This window comes from Odontesthes bonariensis, chromosome 16, assembly GCF_027942865.1.
Source record: "Odontesthes bonariensis isolate fOdoBon6 chromosome 16, fOdoBon6.hap1, whole genome shotgun sequence".
Lineage (NCBI taxonomy): Eukaryota > Metazoa > Chordata > Actinopteri > Atheriniformes > Atherinopsidae > Odontesthes > Odontesthes bonariensis.
Window position 1 is genome coordinate 36,326,362 of NC_134521.1, and position 16,720 is coordinate 36,343,081.

The 16,720-nt window shown below is 45.8% G+C and overlaps 1 protein-coding gene across 2 annotated transcripts; it reads left to right on the forward strand.

The window, feature by feature from the left end:
* The first annotated feature begins 688 nt into the window (after nt 1-688).
* Nucleotides 689-15,097, forward strand: LOC142401550 (lissencephaly-1 homolog B-like). Of its 2 annotated transcripts, XM_075487017.1 has the most exons (12): nt 689-854; nt 7,333-7,466; nt 7,722-7,969; nt 9,728-9,812; nt 9,918-9,992; nt 10,914-11,120; nt 11,809-11,977; nt 12,522-12,624; nt 12,734-12,962; nt 13,397-13,498; nt 13,569-13,725; nt 13,866-15,097. In XM_075487017.1, exons 3-12 carry the CDS (start codon nt 7,938-7,940, stop codon nt 13,937-13,939), a joined length of 1,233 nt encoding a protein of 410 aa, XP_075343132.1. In that variant the 5' UTR covers nt 689-854; nt 7,333-7,466; nt 7,722-7,937; the 3' UTR covers nt 13,940-15,097. The 2 variants fall into 2 exon arrangements, with proteins under 2 accessions (XP_075343132.1, XP_075343131.1); XM_075487016.1 differs by lacking the exon at nt 7,333-7,466.
* Nucleotides 15,098-16,720: the final 1,623 nt, after the last annotated feature.

Here is a 16,720-nt window from a genome sequence, read left to right on the forward strand (position 1 = left end):
TACAATTCTGCTGCCATAATGCTGGACAGGACAAGGGAAAAAAAAAAAAAAAAAAAAAAAAAAAGGGAAGGACACGGATGCGGACTTTTAAAAAATAAAGTCTGATTTATTAACAAAAAACAAAGTATAAAAAAAAAAGAATATACATGTTTATCAGATGTGTATATTTAAATATGATGAAAAAATACATTAAACACATTTAATCAAGGTGTATTCTAGCCTTCTGTTTCAAGTTTTTGTTGTCATAACTTTAGATGTAATAAAAATGTCATAAAGTAACTGTACTGTAATCTAATTACACAATGTTTTCCTCCTAAAATCTCTATTTCTTGTACTCATTTTTGTAATCTGATTACATGAACACAGGACTCCTATGTAATCCCTTACTGCCTTTGCCCTGTCCACCATCTGTGGAACAGCCAGGTGCGTGATTTGTCTCCTGGTGAGATCAGCACAAGTCTTTCCTCTTGCTGCTTTTCTTGTGCACAGATAAAATCACCTGATTCCAGACATTTGACAATCATGTCTCATTCTGGGCAACAATTGAATTTTTCGCATCAAAACTTCGAGCGCACAGCAGGAAAAAACACATACGTAATTCATATTTGTGGTGTATTTTCCTTTAAGCGCAAGGGCGTGTTGTGCGCACGCTGCGCGCCACCGCCCACCTCAACGTGCGCGCCGCCGATATCCACTTGCGACCGTTAGCTAGGGCCGGGGGAATGCGGTGGTACCGAGAGAGGAGAAAATCTGACCGGGTGATGTGAAAAGTCACGATACCGCATCCAAACCAGAGCTTCCCGTTACACACTTAGACCTGTCAAGGGCATATATAATTCACCATGTGTCAAAAGGTAAGTCCTAAGATTTTACGCGAGCCTTTCTTTTTGTTTTGGCACTTAGTAAGACTCGTTATTTTGACGACGATTTGCCTGCAGTGTCTGCGCTTACCCGTTCCTGTCTCAAAATGGCGGAGAGGCCGAAAGCTAAGCTAATCTAACAGGCATATTTGTCATTGTGAAAACCATCTACATAAAGAGTTAACATTACGATAATGCCAGGGTCATTTTAGTCAATCATACTAAATGCAAGTTTGATTTAAAAATAAATTATGCACCCCACGATCGATGCATGACTTGCATCGAAACACTTGTTGTGAAGCTTAGCTGAACATTTGGCTAACGTTAGCTACGCCTATTTATGGAAGTTCTGTATAGATGAGCTAACGTGGTACATTAGCCGGCCAAGCTAACTCAGACACTGTCACAGTAAAATTTAAAATGTGTAAGCGGGACCTCCTGTCTGCCGGAAACCATGAAGCATTTTTGACGTTGTGCTCGAACAGTTGAGCCTTTGTTGTTCTGTACAGGTTGTGTAATCTAAGATGACTACAACGTTAATCAAACTTGGGTTACTTATCCTATTCCATCTGTTAGTTAATGATTGATTGTGAATTCATTTTCTGTTTAGAGTTGACATGTTGATGAATCTGTTGTCAAATAAAAGGCTTGTAAGTGTTTTGGAGTGGAGTCTTTAGTTGTATAAATCCAGGGTGCACAGTCTGACAGCCCTGCGTTACAATGCTAAGCTAGCATTAGCTGGAAAGGGCGTTGCTGAGCCATTGCTGCAACTTTGCCCTTGTGTCCCTGGGATCTTAGAGAGACGCCAGATGTTGATCTCACTTGTTTTCCTACAGCATATAGATATAGCTTTAACTGATTGTTGGCGTTTTCAACTGTTACTGCAGGTTAGTTCGAGGAATTGAATTTAGGGTGGAGACCAAGAGGAATCAATGGGAAATACTGAGACGAAACAAAACTATGCAGATTTTGTCCTATGCACTGCATCTCAGTAAATGAATGCTTGGTAATTATCAACTCGCTGCTGGCATGACTGTACAGTAGGCAAGCAAGCTGTCTGCTGAAGGTGCTCCAATCAGTTTTTTTTTTTAAAAGACGAATATCGATCAGAGGCCCTTTGCTCTTCTGTTTACTGTGAAACATATTTATTCAACCATTCTTAACAGTATTGTCAGTGAAATGTTGAATTTAAGAGATTAATTTAGAGCTCTTTTGTCAGGCAGGGAAGCTATGGATTCCTACAACTTTTCCGAGCTGCAGCTTCATCTGTAGCAGTCTGTGCTTGGACTATCTTCAACATGGCTCTTCCTGTGGGAGAAGGGAAACAAAACTGCATTTAAAAATGTGTTTTTAAAGACAACAACATGTGCAAAACCCAGAACAATATGTTTAAGCCTAAAGCAGAAAAAGATCTTTGCTCCCTTTTTCTTTCATTTGTGCAGATGAAGGTTAAACTTAGTTTCTGGTTGTGAACGCTGTTGTTGGCAGGTTGTTCTTGAGCTCACGGTACAGGGAAAGGTTGCCCTCAGCCCAAACCTGTCCACGTTACTCTGCTTGTCTCTTCTGTGCTCTGCACATGATGGAAGACGCAGGACTGGTTTTTCTTTTTCTTTTTTTTTTTTATTGGGCCAGCTTAATTTCTCTCTATAAACTTTAAGTATTAAGTAGATTTTTATTGTTTAGTTTATTGTTATTGGAGTCTGTCTCAGCTGTTCTGATGTTCTCTCGCAGTCTAATCTTCACTCTTATCATTGACAACACTTGCAGGATGTTTTATTAAAAGGCAGAGTAACCTTTGAATTGCAAGATATGGTTAATTGGACATTGTAATAAGATAGCAAGGGTTGCCGGGTAGGTGAGCTTGTCTTTATGTGTGATTTATCTTGGGTTTAGTTGGTGTCAGGAGGGACTCGTTTGGCCTGGGCTCGGCTGTGAGAAAGGCTGCTGCTCTGCAGCTCGTCACAGTTCATGCCGACAGAAATCTGGAGCTAACTGAAAAGAATGCAGATCATTTGAAACTGAAGATAATTAGTTTTTTAGTGAGGTATAGTCATTGTGAAACCTGTACGATATACTTGACTAATTTGAACATGACTCCCTTTGTGTCGGAAAGAGACGAGGCTCAGCTACGCCATTCTGTTTGTTGCCTAACGGGGGGGCTTAGTCATTTCTTGGCCTTTATTTAGTTTTTAAATTTCCCGGTAAACCAATAATCTACTTCTGGATAGAGCAGGAGGGACCTGCATGTTGTGTCCTTCTTCAGCAGCACCTAATACTAAATGTGATTCTGTATGGTCACCGTTGTTGAAAGAGCAGGGCAGCTTGATTCAAACTTTGAAGGAGCATTAATTATCAGTTCAGTTATCAAACTTCCATCTTTTTGTGATTCCCAGTGAACAAACACTGAAGATCTATTCAATGGATACGAGTGAAATGAGTGGAATTACACCTGAGCCAAACTTCTGAGCGCTCTGATCTCAGGGCTTTGTTAATCAGCCTTTTGACTCACGGAGCTGAAACTTGTGCTTTTTCCACAGTTTTGTGTCTCCTTCATTTCACAAGAGGTAGATTCTTAGTGATGCGAACAAAGTGACTCAGAACCTTTGTTGTTTGGGAGACCGTGTGCTCCATCCCACCCGTCTCCTCTGGTTTTTCCTTTTAAAGAAACGTTTTATTCTTGACATGTGACTGATCGGGTTTCCTCTGTTGGGCACTAAGCCTTTAGTTTACCTACATTTACCTTTTTAACGTGATGACGGTTGAATACATTAACTGTGAATGTACCCAGCCCTTCGCTCAGATTTTCGCTGGTTTATTTTTCACAGCCTTTTGAACAAGCGTTCCTCTGAAACGGTTCTTGTGATGCGGAGCGTTAAGTTCAGGTGCAAACGCCACAGAGATCTTTGTTATGTAAGAGTTTGGAGCTCCGTCTGTTTGGTCAAATGGCTATTTTGAACCACACAGACAGTTCTGCTCGCTCCTGAAAATCGCTGCTCTGTTCTCAGAGTTCAATAATTCCTCGTGGGGGCGGATCTAAAATGGGGGTTCTCGTTAGTATATGTCAGACACATCTTTGGGAAAATGATGTTATGGTCCAGGCAGCCGTGATTACATTAAGATTAAAGGTTCATCTGCATTTTAGAAATGTGTGCAGAAAACAAAAGGCATGTTGTCACCAGCATTCAGCTATTTGTTTTTCAAGGAATCTGGGTCGTGCTGTACACGGACAAAGGCAGCGCCCATTTCAGGTCCTCTCCTCATGTCTGGTGTTAATCCTGTTAGCTACCGTCCCGTCCCTTTCTTCCACTGCACTGTCAGCTGGACGGGGGACCTGTGCTCTCTATCACGGAGAAACACACTGGCATGAAGACTTTGTGTTGTCTGGCCTGGCTGCTAAGCAGCTTAGTGCTTTTGCAGCCCCAGACTCCAGCAGAGTTGAAGCTCAGGAAGCAAATACTCTTATTAGCTTCCAGCCACTGAAAAGTGTGTTTTGGTTTGGAGCCAACATGTAATGTTGGTCTGTGCACTCTATTGTCAGATTAAGACTAAAAATGGGAACTAAATATGTCACGAGCTGGCACACTAAAGATGAGGGTTCGGTAGGATAGCTGAAGTCATGCTGGGAAGATCCGCAGAATGGCTGATGGATCCTGAAAATTATGTCTTTCTTATACGCCCCCCCCATGTTCAACTCGGGGCCACAAAGTGCAGGAATAAGGCTGTTAAACAGATCAATAATCAGATACTGATTCATGCTAAACTGATTATGTAATTAGAGAATCATTTGCCCCGTTATCATGGATAACGCTGTCAGTGTTCAACTTCTAACTAACAGCCCCTGCTGCAGACTAAAGGCTCTAGCATGGTTGCTGCGTCTGCTAGCGCGAGCGGTGTTGATGACGTCACGTTTTTGTGCCGGTAATGTATAGTGGCGCAAGTCGATGCGCCAGTAGTTGCAATCTTCTCCGTCACATAGGTGGCGCTGCTACGTGAAGGTTACCGCTACTCTACAACCACGAAAGTGGAGAAGAAAACAATGAAGAGCAGGAACACTGTCATTAATGATAGATCAGATCAGATTCACTTTATTCATCACTTAGATGCACTGTGGGTACATACATGTGAAAAACTTTGCGCTTGGAAGCTCCGATATACTAAAAACAAAATAAAACATGATAAAAACAACCTAAAACACTTAAAACAATAAATAAATAAATAAATAAACATAGGCAAGCATATCAGTTTTCACTGTTGTTTAAAAGTCTGACAGCCTGTGGGGAAAAAAACTGTTCCTCAGTCTGCTGGTATGCGTTGGTAGGATCTTGTATCCCTTCACCCTTTTGGATTTTAGCGGGGAAAAAAGGTTTTTATGGGGGTGGGTGGGGTCTTTAATAATCCTCAGGGATTTGTTCAGGCAGCGCTGGGCGTAGAGGTCCTCCAGACTGGGCAGCTCACACCCGGTGATGTTCTTGGCAGTGCGAACAACCCTCCTCAACGCCTTGCGGTTTCTGTCCGTACAGCTGCCGTACCAGGATGTGAAGCTGCCTGTCAAGAGGCTCTCTACTGTGCCTCTGTAGAAGTCCCTGATGGTGTTGGGTCTAAGGCCGAATTGCTTCAGGCGCCTGAGTCCATACAGGCGCTGTTGGGCCTTTCTGACAACTGCGGTCACATGGCAGTCCCAAGTCAGGTCCTTCTCAATGTTTACACCAAGATATTTGAAGGTGTCCACCCTCTCCACCTCTGAGCCGTTGATGGTGACTGGTTGTAGCTCCTCCTTCTTTTTCCTGTAGTCCACCACGATCTCTTTGGTCTTGCTGACATTCAGAGAGAGGTGATTGGCCATACACCACTGCTCCAAGATTGCCACCTCCTCCCTGTAGGCCGACTCATCGCCGCCAGAAATCAGACCCACCACTGCCGTGTCGTCAGCGAACTTCACAACATGGTTCGATGTCTGTGTCGCTACGCAGTCGTAGGTGTACAGGGAGTACAGGAGAGGGCTGAGGACACAGCCCTGTGGTGCCCCAATGCTGAGACTCAGACTGGAGGAGGTCCGACCAGCCACTCTCACCGACTGGGGGCGGTCTGTCAGGAAGTCCAGGATCCAGTCGCACAGTGGTGTGTTCAGGCCCAGGTCCCGGAGCTTGCCATCTAGCCTGGAGGGAATTATGGTATTAAATGCGGAGCTGTAGTCCACAAACAGCATCCTCACATAGGTGCCCCTGCCCTCTAGGTGGGAGAGGGCCGTGTGGAGGACGTGGGCGATGGCATCTTCTGTGCTCCTGTTGGCTCTGTAAGCGAACTGCAAGGGATCGAGGGTGGGGGGAAGCATGGGGCATATGAGTCCTTTGACCAGGCTCTCAAAGCACTTGCTGACAATGGGGGTGAGGGCTATGGGGCGCCAGTCATTTAGGCTGGTCACCTTCTGCTGCAGTATTTGGATCATTTTAATTTTTTAATTCAGTTAAAAGAGGTGAAGGTCTGAAGCCCCCGGCATCACCACTTGGAGTCTCTGCCCTCTTCTTTGCCTTCACGTATCTGTCCCGTAGCTGCTTCCACACATTCTTACAGAACTCTCCCTCTTTCCCCAAAGTTCTGCCAATCTCTGTGCACCAGTTTTGGGAGTTTACGTGCTCCCTGTGCTGTTTCACTGCAGTTTCGTACAGCTGTCTGTAGCAGCGACACCTCCTCACTGAGCCGGTCTCACATCGGTCCATCCGGTTTGTCGTTGTTGGCGCCGGCAAGTTACAAAAATCGACTGGTGCACGACACCGCGCTGCGCCGTCTTTTCAAGGCAAGCGCCAGGCCTGAAACGTCATTTTGACGTCACGGTCCGCCACCGCCGTGAGCGACGCGTCAACTGTAACTCCGGCTTAACAGCCCCTGCTGCAGACTAACAGCCCCTGCTGCAGACTAACAGCCCCTGCTGCAGACTAACAGCCTCATTGAAAGGGACACTGACGTGTCAGCCATATAACTGAAGGCAGCAACGGAGTCGTATTTATTCCATCTTTACAGCATTACTGATAAATGTTTTGATAATGAACCCAACAGAAATGTTTGATTTTAATGGAAGGGGCTGAAATCAAGAGATTTGTTCAGTTTTATTGTAATGTGCTACTTTACTGACATTTTTCCTTCAAAATAAAACAGAAGTTTGGTCATTTTCAATCATCAAAGCATTGATTTAAACAGGTTAAGGTAAAACAGTTACTGTTGCACCGTCCAAGCACCTCAGTCTCTATAGATTATATTTAATTCCTTTATAGGAATTTAGTATTTTTCTGGGCATTGAGCTTTAAATTCTAGTGTTGTGACACCTCTAGTAAGACACTGGCTTCTTGTTGGATTTGTAGGTTCTCAGAGCCTGTGACTCTTTACTGGTCCCATGATTTGGTCATGGCACAAATCTTTTAAGTTTTCCTGCAGTTTTCCTCAACATTAAGATGTAACTTTAAACGTGTTGTTTCAGTGAGGCTGAGAAGTCCCCAGTTAATGATTGAACACTCTGATGTTGTGTTGGCCGGGAGCTCTTCTGTTTGAACCCTCCATCCACGCAGTCATCCACGTCCCGCTGTGAGGCGCATCGTGTCTGAAGATGCATGTGTAAGGGCACAGATGCATGGGACACCAAAGGACGCCATTTTATTGGGAAATGTTGTTCTACTCTCAGCATACAGGGTTCATTTCTTCTCTACATTCAGTTTAAAATAACAGATTCAGAACCTACATTACTAAGAAGAGTGCCATTGTTGTTGTTTTTCTCCTGCTAACGTGTCTCGTACCCTGTCTCTCTCTCAGATTATGTACAAGCTTTTCACCTTGGTAAAACCCACTTTTTTCTCCTCCTCTTCTCATAAGGTGACATCTGACTAGCGAGTGACATTTGGACCTCGGTGAATACTCGTGGAGCCTCGTCCTGGTTAGCTGCAGCATCTCCAGGTCAACTCCCTCTGCAGGTGTCTCTGTGCTACCTCTGAGCCTCTCAGGTGGAAAAGGAACAACAGAAAAAGCCAGCCAGACTCCCTGACATCGCCTCATCCTCACCTCCCTGAGAGGGAGAGAGCAGCAGCCGCCATGGTGCTGTCACAGAGACAAAGAGATGAACTGTGAGTGCCCCCATATGTATGAAAACAGGCTCATTCTACATGCAGACAGGAACAGACATGTACACTGAGAAAGGCTGTCCTGAAGATGTGCGCACACGTTTAATTCTGCAAAGTTTGGCCACGGGAACACATGTACGATGCCTGTTTTTCCCTTTGTGGCGAGCAGCAGTGTGATCTGCTAAGAGTCAGGAAATAATCTCCTATGAGTGTGTGAAATCTGTGAGGGAAATGTGAAGAGATGTGAAGAGATGTGAGCTCCAAGGTGCTTCACTTGATAGCTGCTTGGTGAATATTTCATAATCCTGCATGACGGGAGCAAAGAAGTGAGGGGGATGGGTAAGGAGGAGGAACTTACCAAAGTGATGCCTGGTTAATGTGCTTACTGCCTGGTTAATGTGCTTACTGCCTGGTTAATGTGAGCAGCTCTGGTTAATGTGAGCAGCTCTGAGCACTGGTTACTGCCTGGTTACTGCCTGGTTACTGTGGTTACTGCCTGGTTAATGTGAGCAGCTCTGGTTAATGTGAGCAGCTCTGAGCACTGGTTACTGCCTGGTTACTGTGGTTACTGCCTGGTTAATGTGCTTACTGCCTGGTTAATGTGCTTACTGCCTGGTTAATGTGAGCAGCTCTGGTTAATGTGAGCAGCTCTGAGCACTGGTTACTGCCTGGTTACTGCCTGGTTACTGTGGTTACTGCCTGGTTAATGTGAGCAGCTCTGGTTAATGTGAGCAGCTCTGAGCACTGGTTACTGCCTGGTTACTGTGGTTACTGCCTGGTTAATGTGGTTACTGCCTGGTTAATGTGAGCAGCTCTGGTTGCTACCTGACTGGTCGTATGGTATGCACCTCAGTCCAGGCTGCAAAAAAACCCTCAATGTTCAATTACACAGGAGTGTTGTTCCAACATTTGTAGTGGTTAAAAAGGGACGCTATTAGGACTTTATTAAGGACGTTATTAGGGCATTATTAGGACTTTATTAAGGACGTTATTAGGGCATTATTAGGACTTTATTAAGGACGTTATTAGGGCATTATTAGGACTTTATTAAGGACGTTATTAGGGCATTATTAGGACTTTATTAGGATAAACCTTGGTGCCAGGTGTGACCGAATGTGTGAAGTCTGCAGACAGTTGAATGGAGGCTGCATTTATGAGCCATTCAAAGTGCCTCTGAGCTGCAGCCTAATTTTAGCCTCATTACGCATGAAATATTTACTCTGCCTCCTGTAAAAGTGCCACCACTTCTGTAACTCTGGGCTTGTGTACGTCTGTGCATATTTGAGATAGTTTCCGTGTGTTTGTGGGTTGCCTTCCTGCTGTCATCCAGCCCAGCGCTCTCTGTAGCACCTCTGTAGTTTCCATAGCAACACCAAACACTGTTTTCCAATGACTCGCTCCATACATTTCATATTCCCCTGTGAAGGGCTGTCATTTGTTTTGGCTCTTGCTCAAACTGACTGACATTTAAGGTGGATGAGTAAAACTGAAGCCCAATTGCTTCCATCTGTTATACGGGGCGTGGTCTCCCTCATTTTAAGGAGGAACTCAAATTTCTGTTGAGGCGGCGCTCTTTTAGAATAAATCAATTTGACTGTATGATCATTTCTAGATATTTAATTCATTTATTTGAAATGACATCACCACTGAACATTTAAGTTGAGCACATGTAGCATCTCTGAGGACCTTAAATGGTAAATTATGATGAAATTGCACCACAGTGCTTTACAAAGTCTATTTTCTGGCACAATGTTTCCCCAGAAATCGGGCTATAGCTGACTATCTCCGGTCCAATGGATACGAGGAGGCCTATTCCACCTTCAAGAAAGAAGCAGAACTAGATATGGTAAGGAGACGGATGCACAGAAATAGTGATTATCAATAAAACAAGATGAGATTTTGTGAAGAATGAGAGTGAATCCCTTCCTCTGTGTCTTTGCTTTGATTGTAGAATGAAGATGTAGATAAGAAGTATGCAGGACTTTTGGAAAAGAAGTGGACCTCTGTTATCAGATTACAGAAGAAGGTAAGGAATGTCTTTCACGGTGTGTATTAATAAAGTTTTATTCAACCTGTCCGGTGGATCTCATGATAATCCAGAGTTAAATCCAGGATTGCAGCTCATGATTATTTTCTTTTTAAATCCATTAATCTAACGATTTCTCTTGTTTAGTTGATAATAATCTTGGTTAATTTACCACTAAATGACAAAAGTCTTGTTTCTAATGAATCTTTCGGTCGATGTTGGGCCAGCTAAAACCATCTTTTCTTAAATAGATTGTTTTTTTCAATTTAAACGGGACAAAATACAACTTTAAACCACCGACATGAGCAGTTGTTTGAATCCGTTGGTGCATCAGTGGAGGTGGTGGGAAACCCCCGGTTGTATAGACGGGACCGTGGAGTGTTTGTGATGGTAGCGTCTGTCCTGCCAACCCGTGGAGCTCTGTGGGTGCAGATGGGAGGCTCAGGGGGCTCAGCTCGAGCTACGGGGCGCAGCCTCCTTCAGTCTGGGAACATTTATGTGAAAGTTTCTGTAAATTATTAGGACTTATTTCCTCCAAACAGCTTGTTACAAACTCTCTTTGTCTGTCATGTTGACTGGAGCTGAACTGAACATGCTCACAGGCTCAGTTTGGGGTTTCGTGGCTGAACTGTGCCACAGTGAAGGTGCATGTTAGGCTGACCGGTGACTCTGAAGTGTCCCTGGGTGTGAGTGTGAGCGTGCATGGTTTGTGTATCTGGTTTGTCTCTGTGTGGCCCTGTGATGGACCGGCGCCCCGTCCAGTGTGGACCCCGCCTCTCCAGCCCCCCGATGGATGGATGGATGGACAAAACAGACATGTGACATCAACAGCAAACGCCATATTTGTCACAGATTGGTGACATTATTGCCCTTGCCCCAGGTTTCCAGGTGTAAACACTTTGTTCCCTGCCTCTGCCTCAGGTGATGGAGTTGGAGTCGAAGCTGAATGAGGCAAAGGAGGAGATGACACACGGAGGCCCTGTGGGTCAGAAGAGAGACCCCAAGGAGTGGATCCCCCGTCCGCCTGAGAGATACGCCCTGAGCGGGCACCGTGCTCCAGTCACGCGTGTCATCTTCCACCCCGTGTTTTCTGTCATGGTCACTGCCTCTGAGGATGCTACCATCAAGGTGTGTGTGTGTCTGAGCAGGGTTTACATCCTTATCAGGTCCGCTCCACTGTAACAGCCCTGCTCATGCAGCTCATCATATGCTCTGAACTGTTCTCACACCTTTTTCTTCTGTTTGAGGAAACAAAATGATTTGATCATTCCAATCTGTATCATCCCCGTACTTTTTAAAATTTTACATTTTTTCCCTCATTTATTACCTTCAGCTCGATGTGAAAACTCTCTCATGAACCATGAAAAGTGTACACAGTGGCAGTTGTGACTGAAGGTTTCTCAGGCCTGTGCAGCAGCATTTCTGAGCTAAATCAGTGAGCACTGCAGCACAACACATTCTCTGCAGCCCTGACCATTCACATCAAAGCTGTGCTGCAGATCCTCCGCTGCTCGCCTTTTTTATCCTCCGCCCGCCTCCTCCCTTCTTGCTCCCTGTCCTTCCTCACTTTTTTCTGCTGTGTCACTGCTCATCTGTCTGGAGATGGGCTCATGTTTGTCCTGTCAGGCCCAGTCCCAGAGCACTGAACATCTGTTTTAAAGTGTAAAGTTTTTAAAGCTTTTTTTTGTTTCTGCAGGTCAGTGTGGCTTTGAATTTAGTGTAAAACCTTCAATCTGTCCCAACATGATGACTTTATGTCCGGTGTGTTGCAGTTGGAGGGTGTTTGATTCACCGCCGTCTGTCTGTGTGATTTCAGGTGTGGGACTACGAGGCTGGGGACTTTGAGCGAACCCTCAAAGGCCACACGGACTCTGTGCAGGACATCTCCTTCGATCAGACGGGAAAGCTGCTGGCTTCATGCTCGGCTGACATGAGCATCAAACTTTGGGACTTTCAGGGGTTTGAGTGCGTCCGAACAATGCATGGTGAGACATTACTCCTGCTGGGGTGGAGGAGCACCTGTTCAGGCTGACCCACATGTGACGCATCTGTAATTCTTACCGTTTCAGTCTGCGGCACCAGCAATCGTTTGTCCTTTTTATAAAACGTTGCCAAACATCTGAACAAAGTCGGTCAGAGTAGTTTAGAACATTCTAATTTGAGTACTTGATTCATTTCTGGTTCCCCTTTTTTTCCTGGTATCAAGTGAATTTGTTTAAAAAGAACTGAAACATTGTAAACGGTTTACAGATGTGCAGACATCTGGTGTCCAACAGTTTAATGGTTGGCTTACAAAGTAACGTCCATGTAATAAAATCTGGTTCACTAACAGATGATCCCAACTGGGATCTGATTTCTAGCTTTCGGTCTTTCTGTGACAGCTCGGACATATTTTATTATTCTCAGGGTCGGTCTTATTTTTAGTCATTCCAGATGTTTTGGGAACACCTGACACGGGTCAGGGTTAGATGTGAAGATGAACTCAGACCAGTGACATGACTGAAGAGCTGACTTCTTCTTGTCTTCCAGGTCACGATCACAATGTGTCCTCTGTAGCCATCATGCCAAACGGAGACCACATAGTGTCCGCCTCCAGAGACAAGACCATCAAAATGTGGGAGGTGGCTACTGGGTGAGTGTTTCACCTCTTCACCACAGACTCCCCAGTATTTAGATTCCATTTAACTGGTGGATGCAGTTTATCTGTGGTGAAAGTTTCCCTGTGGTGCGTCCGCCTGTAGGTACTGCGTGAAGACATTTACAGGCCACAGGGAGTGGGTGAGGATGGTCCGCCCTCATCAGGACGGCTCTTTGATTGCCAGCTGCTCCAATGACCAGACGGTTCGTGTCTGGGTGGTTGCTTCCAAGGAATGCAAAGCAGAGTTGCGGGAACACGAACATGTGGTGGAGTGTATTGCCTGGGCCCCTGACAGCGCTCACCCCACCATCCTGGAAGCTACAGGCTCAGAGGTGAATATTACTGCTGCTTTCCTGCGTTTCCAGCTCTGTTTGCAGCTCTGTGAGGCTGTGACGGGTATGAATGCTAACATCAACACGTTAGAATGTTTCTCATCTTCACTGCTTCAGGGAGTTGACTTTAAGATATCAGCTAATGACTCGGTTAATTAATGAGAACAACCCACAGTCTGACAGGGTTCTATATCCCTGCTCCCCAAAAGCTGGTAGGAGTGAAATGTAAGTAGAAGCAGAAATAATTGATTTCGATGTCCTTTAATCTGCTCTAAATGATGAAAAGGGAGGCGGGTTAACCACGTCACTGTGTCTGAGACCTGCTGCTGCAGGTGCTCTGCTGCTTTATCTCTGAGGAAACATCTTTTTCAACACGTTTGTCTTTGAAGTAGCCCAATGCTGCTCGTCACGTCTGCCCTCCGTCTGCTTTCCAGAGTAAGAAGAGTGGAAAACCTGGGCCCTTCCTCCTCTCTGGCTCCAGAGATAAAACCATTAAGATGTGGGACGTTAGCACTGGGATGTGCCTTATGACTCTGGTGAGCAGAATGAGTGTTGGTTTATATGAAGGGTGGAGGCTTCGGTGGGTAACGGCTTTGCTGTGTTCAGGTGGGACATGACAACTGGGTGCGCGGGCTTCTGTTTCATCCTGGAGGACGATTCATTGTGAGCTGCGCTGATGACAAAACCCTTAGGATCTGGGACTACAAGAACAAACGCTGCATGAAGACCTTGTGTGCCCACGAACACTTTGTTACCTCTCTGGGTGAGATGCAGCTGATTTAACGCCTGTTGCTGTGTGAAGGAGGCGAGCTTTTAAAAGCTCTCTGCACTCCCGATTAAACTCAGCCTCGTGGCAAACATGCAGCCCTTTTCTGATCTTTTTCTTTTTTTCCTCTTTTGCAGATTTCCACAAGACTGCCCCCTATGTGGTGACAGGCAGTGTGGATCAGACAGTCAAAGTCTGGGAGTGCCGCTGAGACTGTCTCCAGCTTTTGTCCCGCCCTGCTTCCTACCAACTCCCCAAAATAAGTCCCCAGAGCCCCATCCTCCCCCACCCTCCCCTGCACCCTCCTCCCTCTCTTCAGACGCCTAGCCGAGCCCAGCCCTTCAACTCTCGCACTCCAAACCATAGCTGACCAAGGCGCTTTACCCTTTCCTCGCCGCCTCTCCTCGCTTCCCTCCTCTACATCGGTCCAGCCCTATTAAGATGACTATTGTCCTTTTGTGTAAATTATTCTGGATGTAGGGTACGCTTAATAAATGTCACGCAATCTCTGACACATACACACTCAAAAAGATAGATATCTTTGCATGGTGACTCCAACAACAAGAATACTTCAACACCGTTAGATTTACAGATGTGCATACTGTTGTGATGACTCGCTGTCTGGTGGAAGGGAAATGTCTTTGGGTTCTGGCTGACTGACGGTGCACGCAAAGCAAAGCCACCCCCTGCTGCAGGGGTTTAGGTTGTGTTTAGTTTTCTTTTGCTCCATGCCTCCATCACTGTGGGCTGTCACTGCGTTGGTGGTGAAGCAGAAGGTGTGAAGAAGCTCAGAGAAGGTAGAATCTGTCCAGAGGAGTGAAGGAAACGTTCAGCAGCTTCTCAGTTATTCACATGAGATTTGGTGGACGAGTGTACATGTGCTTATCCGTCGTGTGAGTGTGTGTGTTTGTATGTTACGACAGGAGAACCCTGGTACTCCCTCTGCTCCGATGGAAGAGGGGAGGAAAAGGCTTCTCGCCCATTGTGTTCTTTCATACTTTTTCATCTTTTAACAAACTTGCTTTCTAGTTGACACTCACTGGACCTTAATGATCCACAAGCTGCTGAGAGCACAGGCACAAGCCCCAAAGCAAAGGTGTGTGTAGCGGAGGAGGAGTTGGCTCACCTTTTCAGAGGTTTGTGTGTGTGTGTGTGTGTGTGAATGTCACCCCAGAGAATCGCCCTCTGTCTCTGCCTTGTAAACCCATCGAGGGCTCCCTCACGCAGGACTTTCATTCAGCTTTCTGTGGTCTCACTGCTCTACACACAGACACTCACAAGTACACATACACGCACAGTAAAAGTTGTGTGTCAATATATCTGGATGTCATTGTTTGCAACATAATGAAATAAAATTCTGTAAATATAACTCCTCTGTTGTGTGCTTCCTTTGAAGGAGGGAGAGAGATGTGGGATGAGGGGAGGCTTCAGGCGGGGACCACCTCAGGTTTCATAGTGAGGTGGGATCCTGCAGCCCACCCTTCGCTGCTTTACTTTGCTCCGCGTCGCAGGGGCAGATGTGAACACGGGGGTAATGCAGTCGTGATCTACAGCTTTGAATGAGAATAAAGAGCCTCTTGACTCCTAACCTGTGTGTAAATACAGTTGAATCCATCCGCGGGCATTTGCTTCTCTTTTTCTAACTAACGTTTGCTGACAAAGAGCAGCAGAGTCCCTGTGCCTTTGCTGAGAAGAGAACAAAAAGGATGTGTTCCTTTAAAAAAAGTCATCAGTTTTTACTGTGACAGCCACCTAACCAGAGTGAAGCTGTTCCAGGAAAATGGGTCAGTAGACGAAAACTTTAGTTCCAGACAGCAGCTATTATTTATGCATAGATGGCAGCCTGACTCGCAGCGCTGTGAGCATCTCTGGGCAGAGCAGATCTCTGCTGCTGACTGGGTGGAGCAGAGCGGTCCCTCGTACAGTTTGGATGGAGCACTAACACTAAAAGACGTTTCAAAGATGGTTGATAACAGCTGACATTTGCTCAGGTACAGCCCAGTTACTCACACTGCAGGGCCCACTTATCAATTATGTACGGTACCCCAGCCTCAGTTTGTGCTCACACACCTGCTCACACGGCCATTACTCTTCCTCTGTGCTCCGTGGTATCCCGGCAACTGTTTCCAGGACGGCGTCTGCAGCTACCACACCTTGCTCAGCCAGAAAGGGAAAGGTTAATGCAGGAGCCCCCTGTCGAGCACAGAGAAGTGAGACGGGGCTTCATGGGACTGAATGAGACCCTCCTCAGTCTGGAACTGGTGGAGTAGAATCATTGGCCTACATCCACCCACCACCTCTCTCAGGCAGAAGACATGAAACATGGAACTTTCTCATTTATGTTGCTTCTGGGTCACCCATTTCTCCCTCTGACAAGACTGTTGATTCCAATTATAGCTGAGAGAGAAAGTGAAAGGAGCAGCGGAAGTTGTAAGCCGGCACTGATCCAAGTAAGCTGCCATGATGAGGATCTGCTGAGAGGTTTCAAGGTCAGTGTTCACAGCAGACCTCAGTTCCTGCCGCAGAGCTGAACCAACGCAGAGCTTCGCATGGCAGGCTCTTTTTCTACAGACTTTTTAAATGCAAGCATCCCAGATGCAGACGGCTGCAGGTGAATTTGTGCATCCGTGCGTCCACCCAGGACGGCCTCAGGAGCCCCACTGTGACTGTAAGCCCTGCCAGGCCTGAGGGGGGATATTTCAGGATGTGGCGCACTCTAGTGGCATCACTTATTGACAAGACCGTTTCCCTCTGCGGGGAATAAACGGCCTCCTCTTTGCACCGACTACAAGTGGGCAGTGGTCACGTGCACGTCACGCAGGAGATTATCATCTACAACAAGGAACTGAAGTGGTTTAACGCTGTTTGGATGGCTTGTAAAATGGTGCCACAGAAATTAACAGAACAATCTAAATCATCACTGTTTGGGCTTTGGATTAAACAAGTATGTTTTAAATGATGTTTGGGGTTATGTGAATACAATTAGACCGAG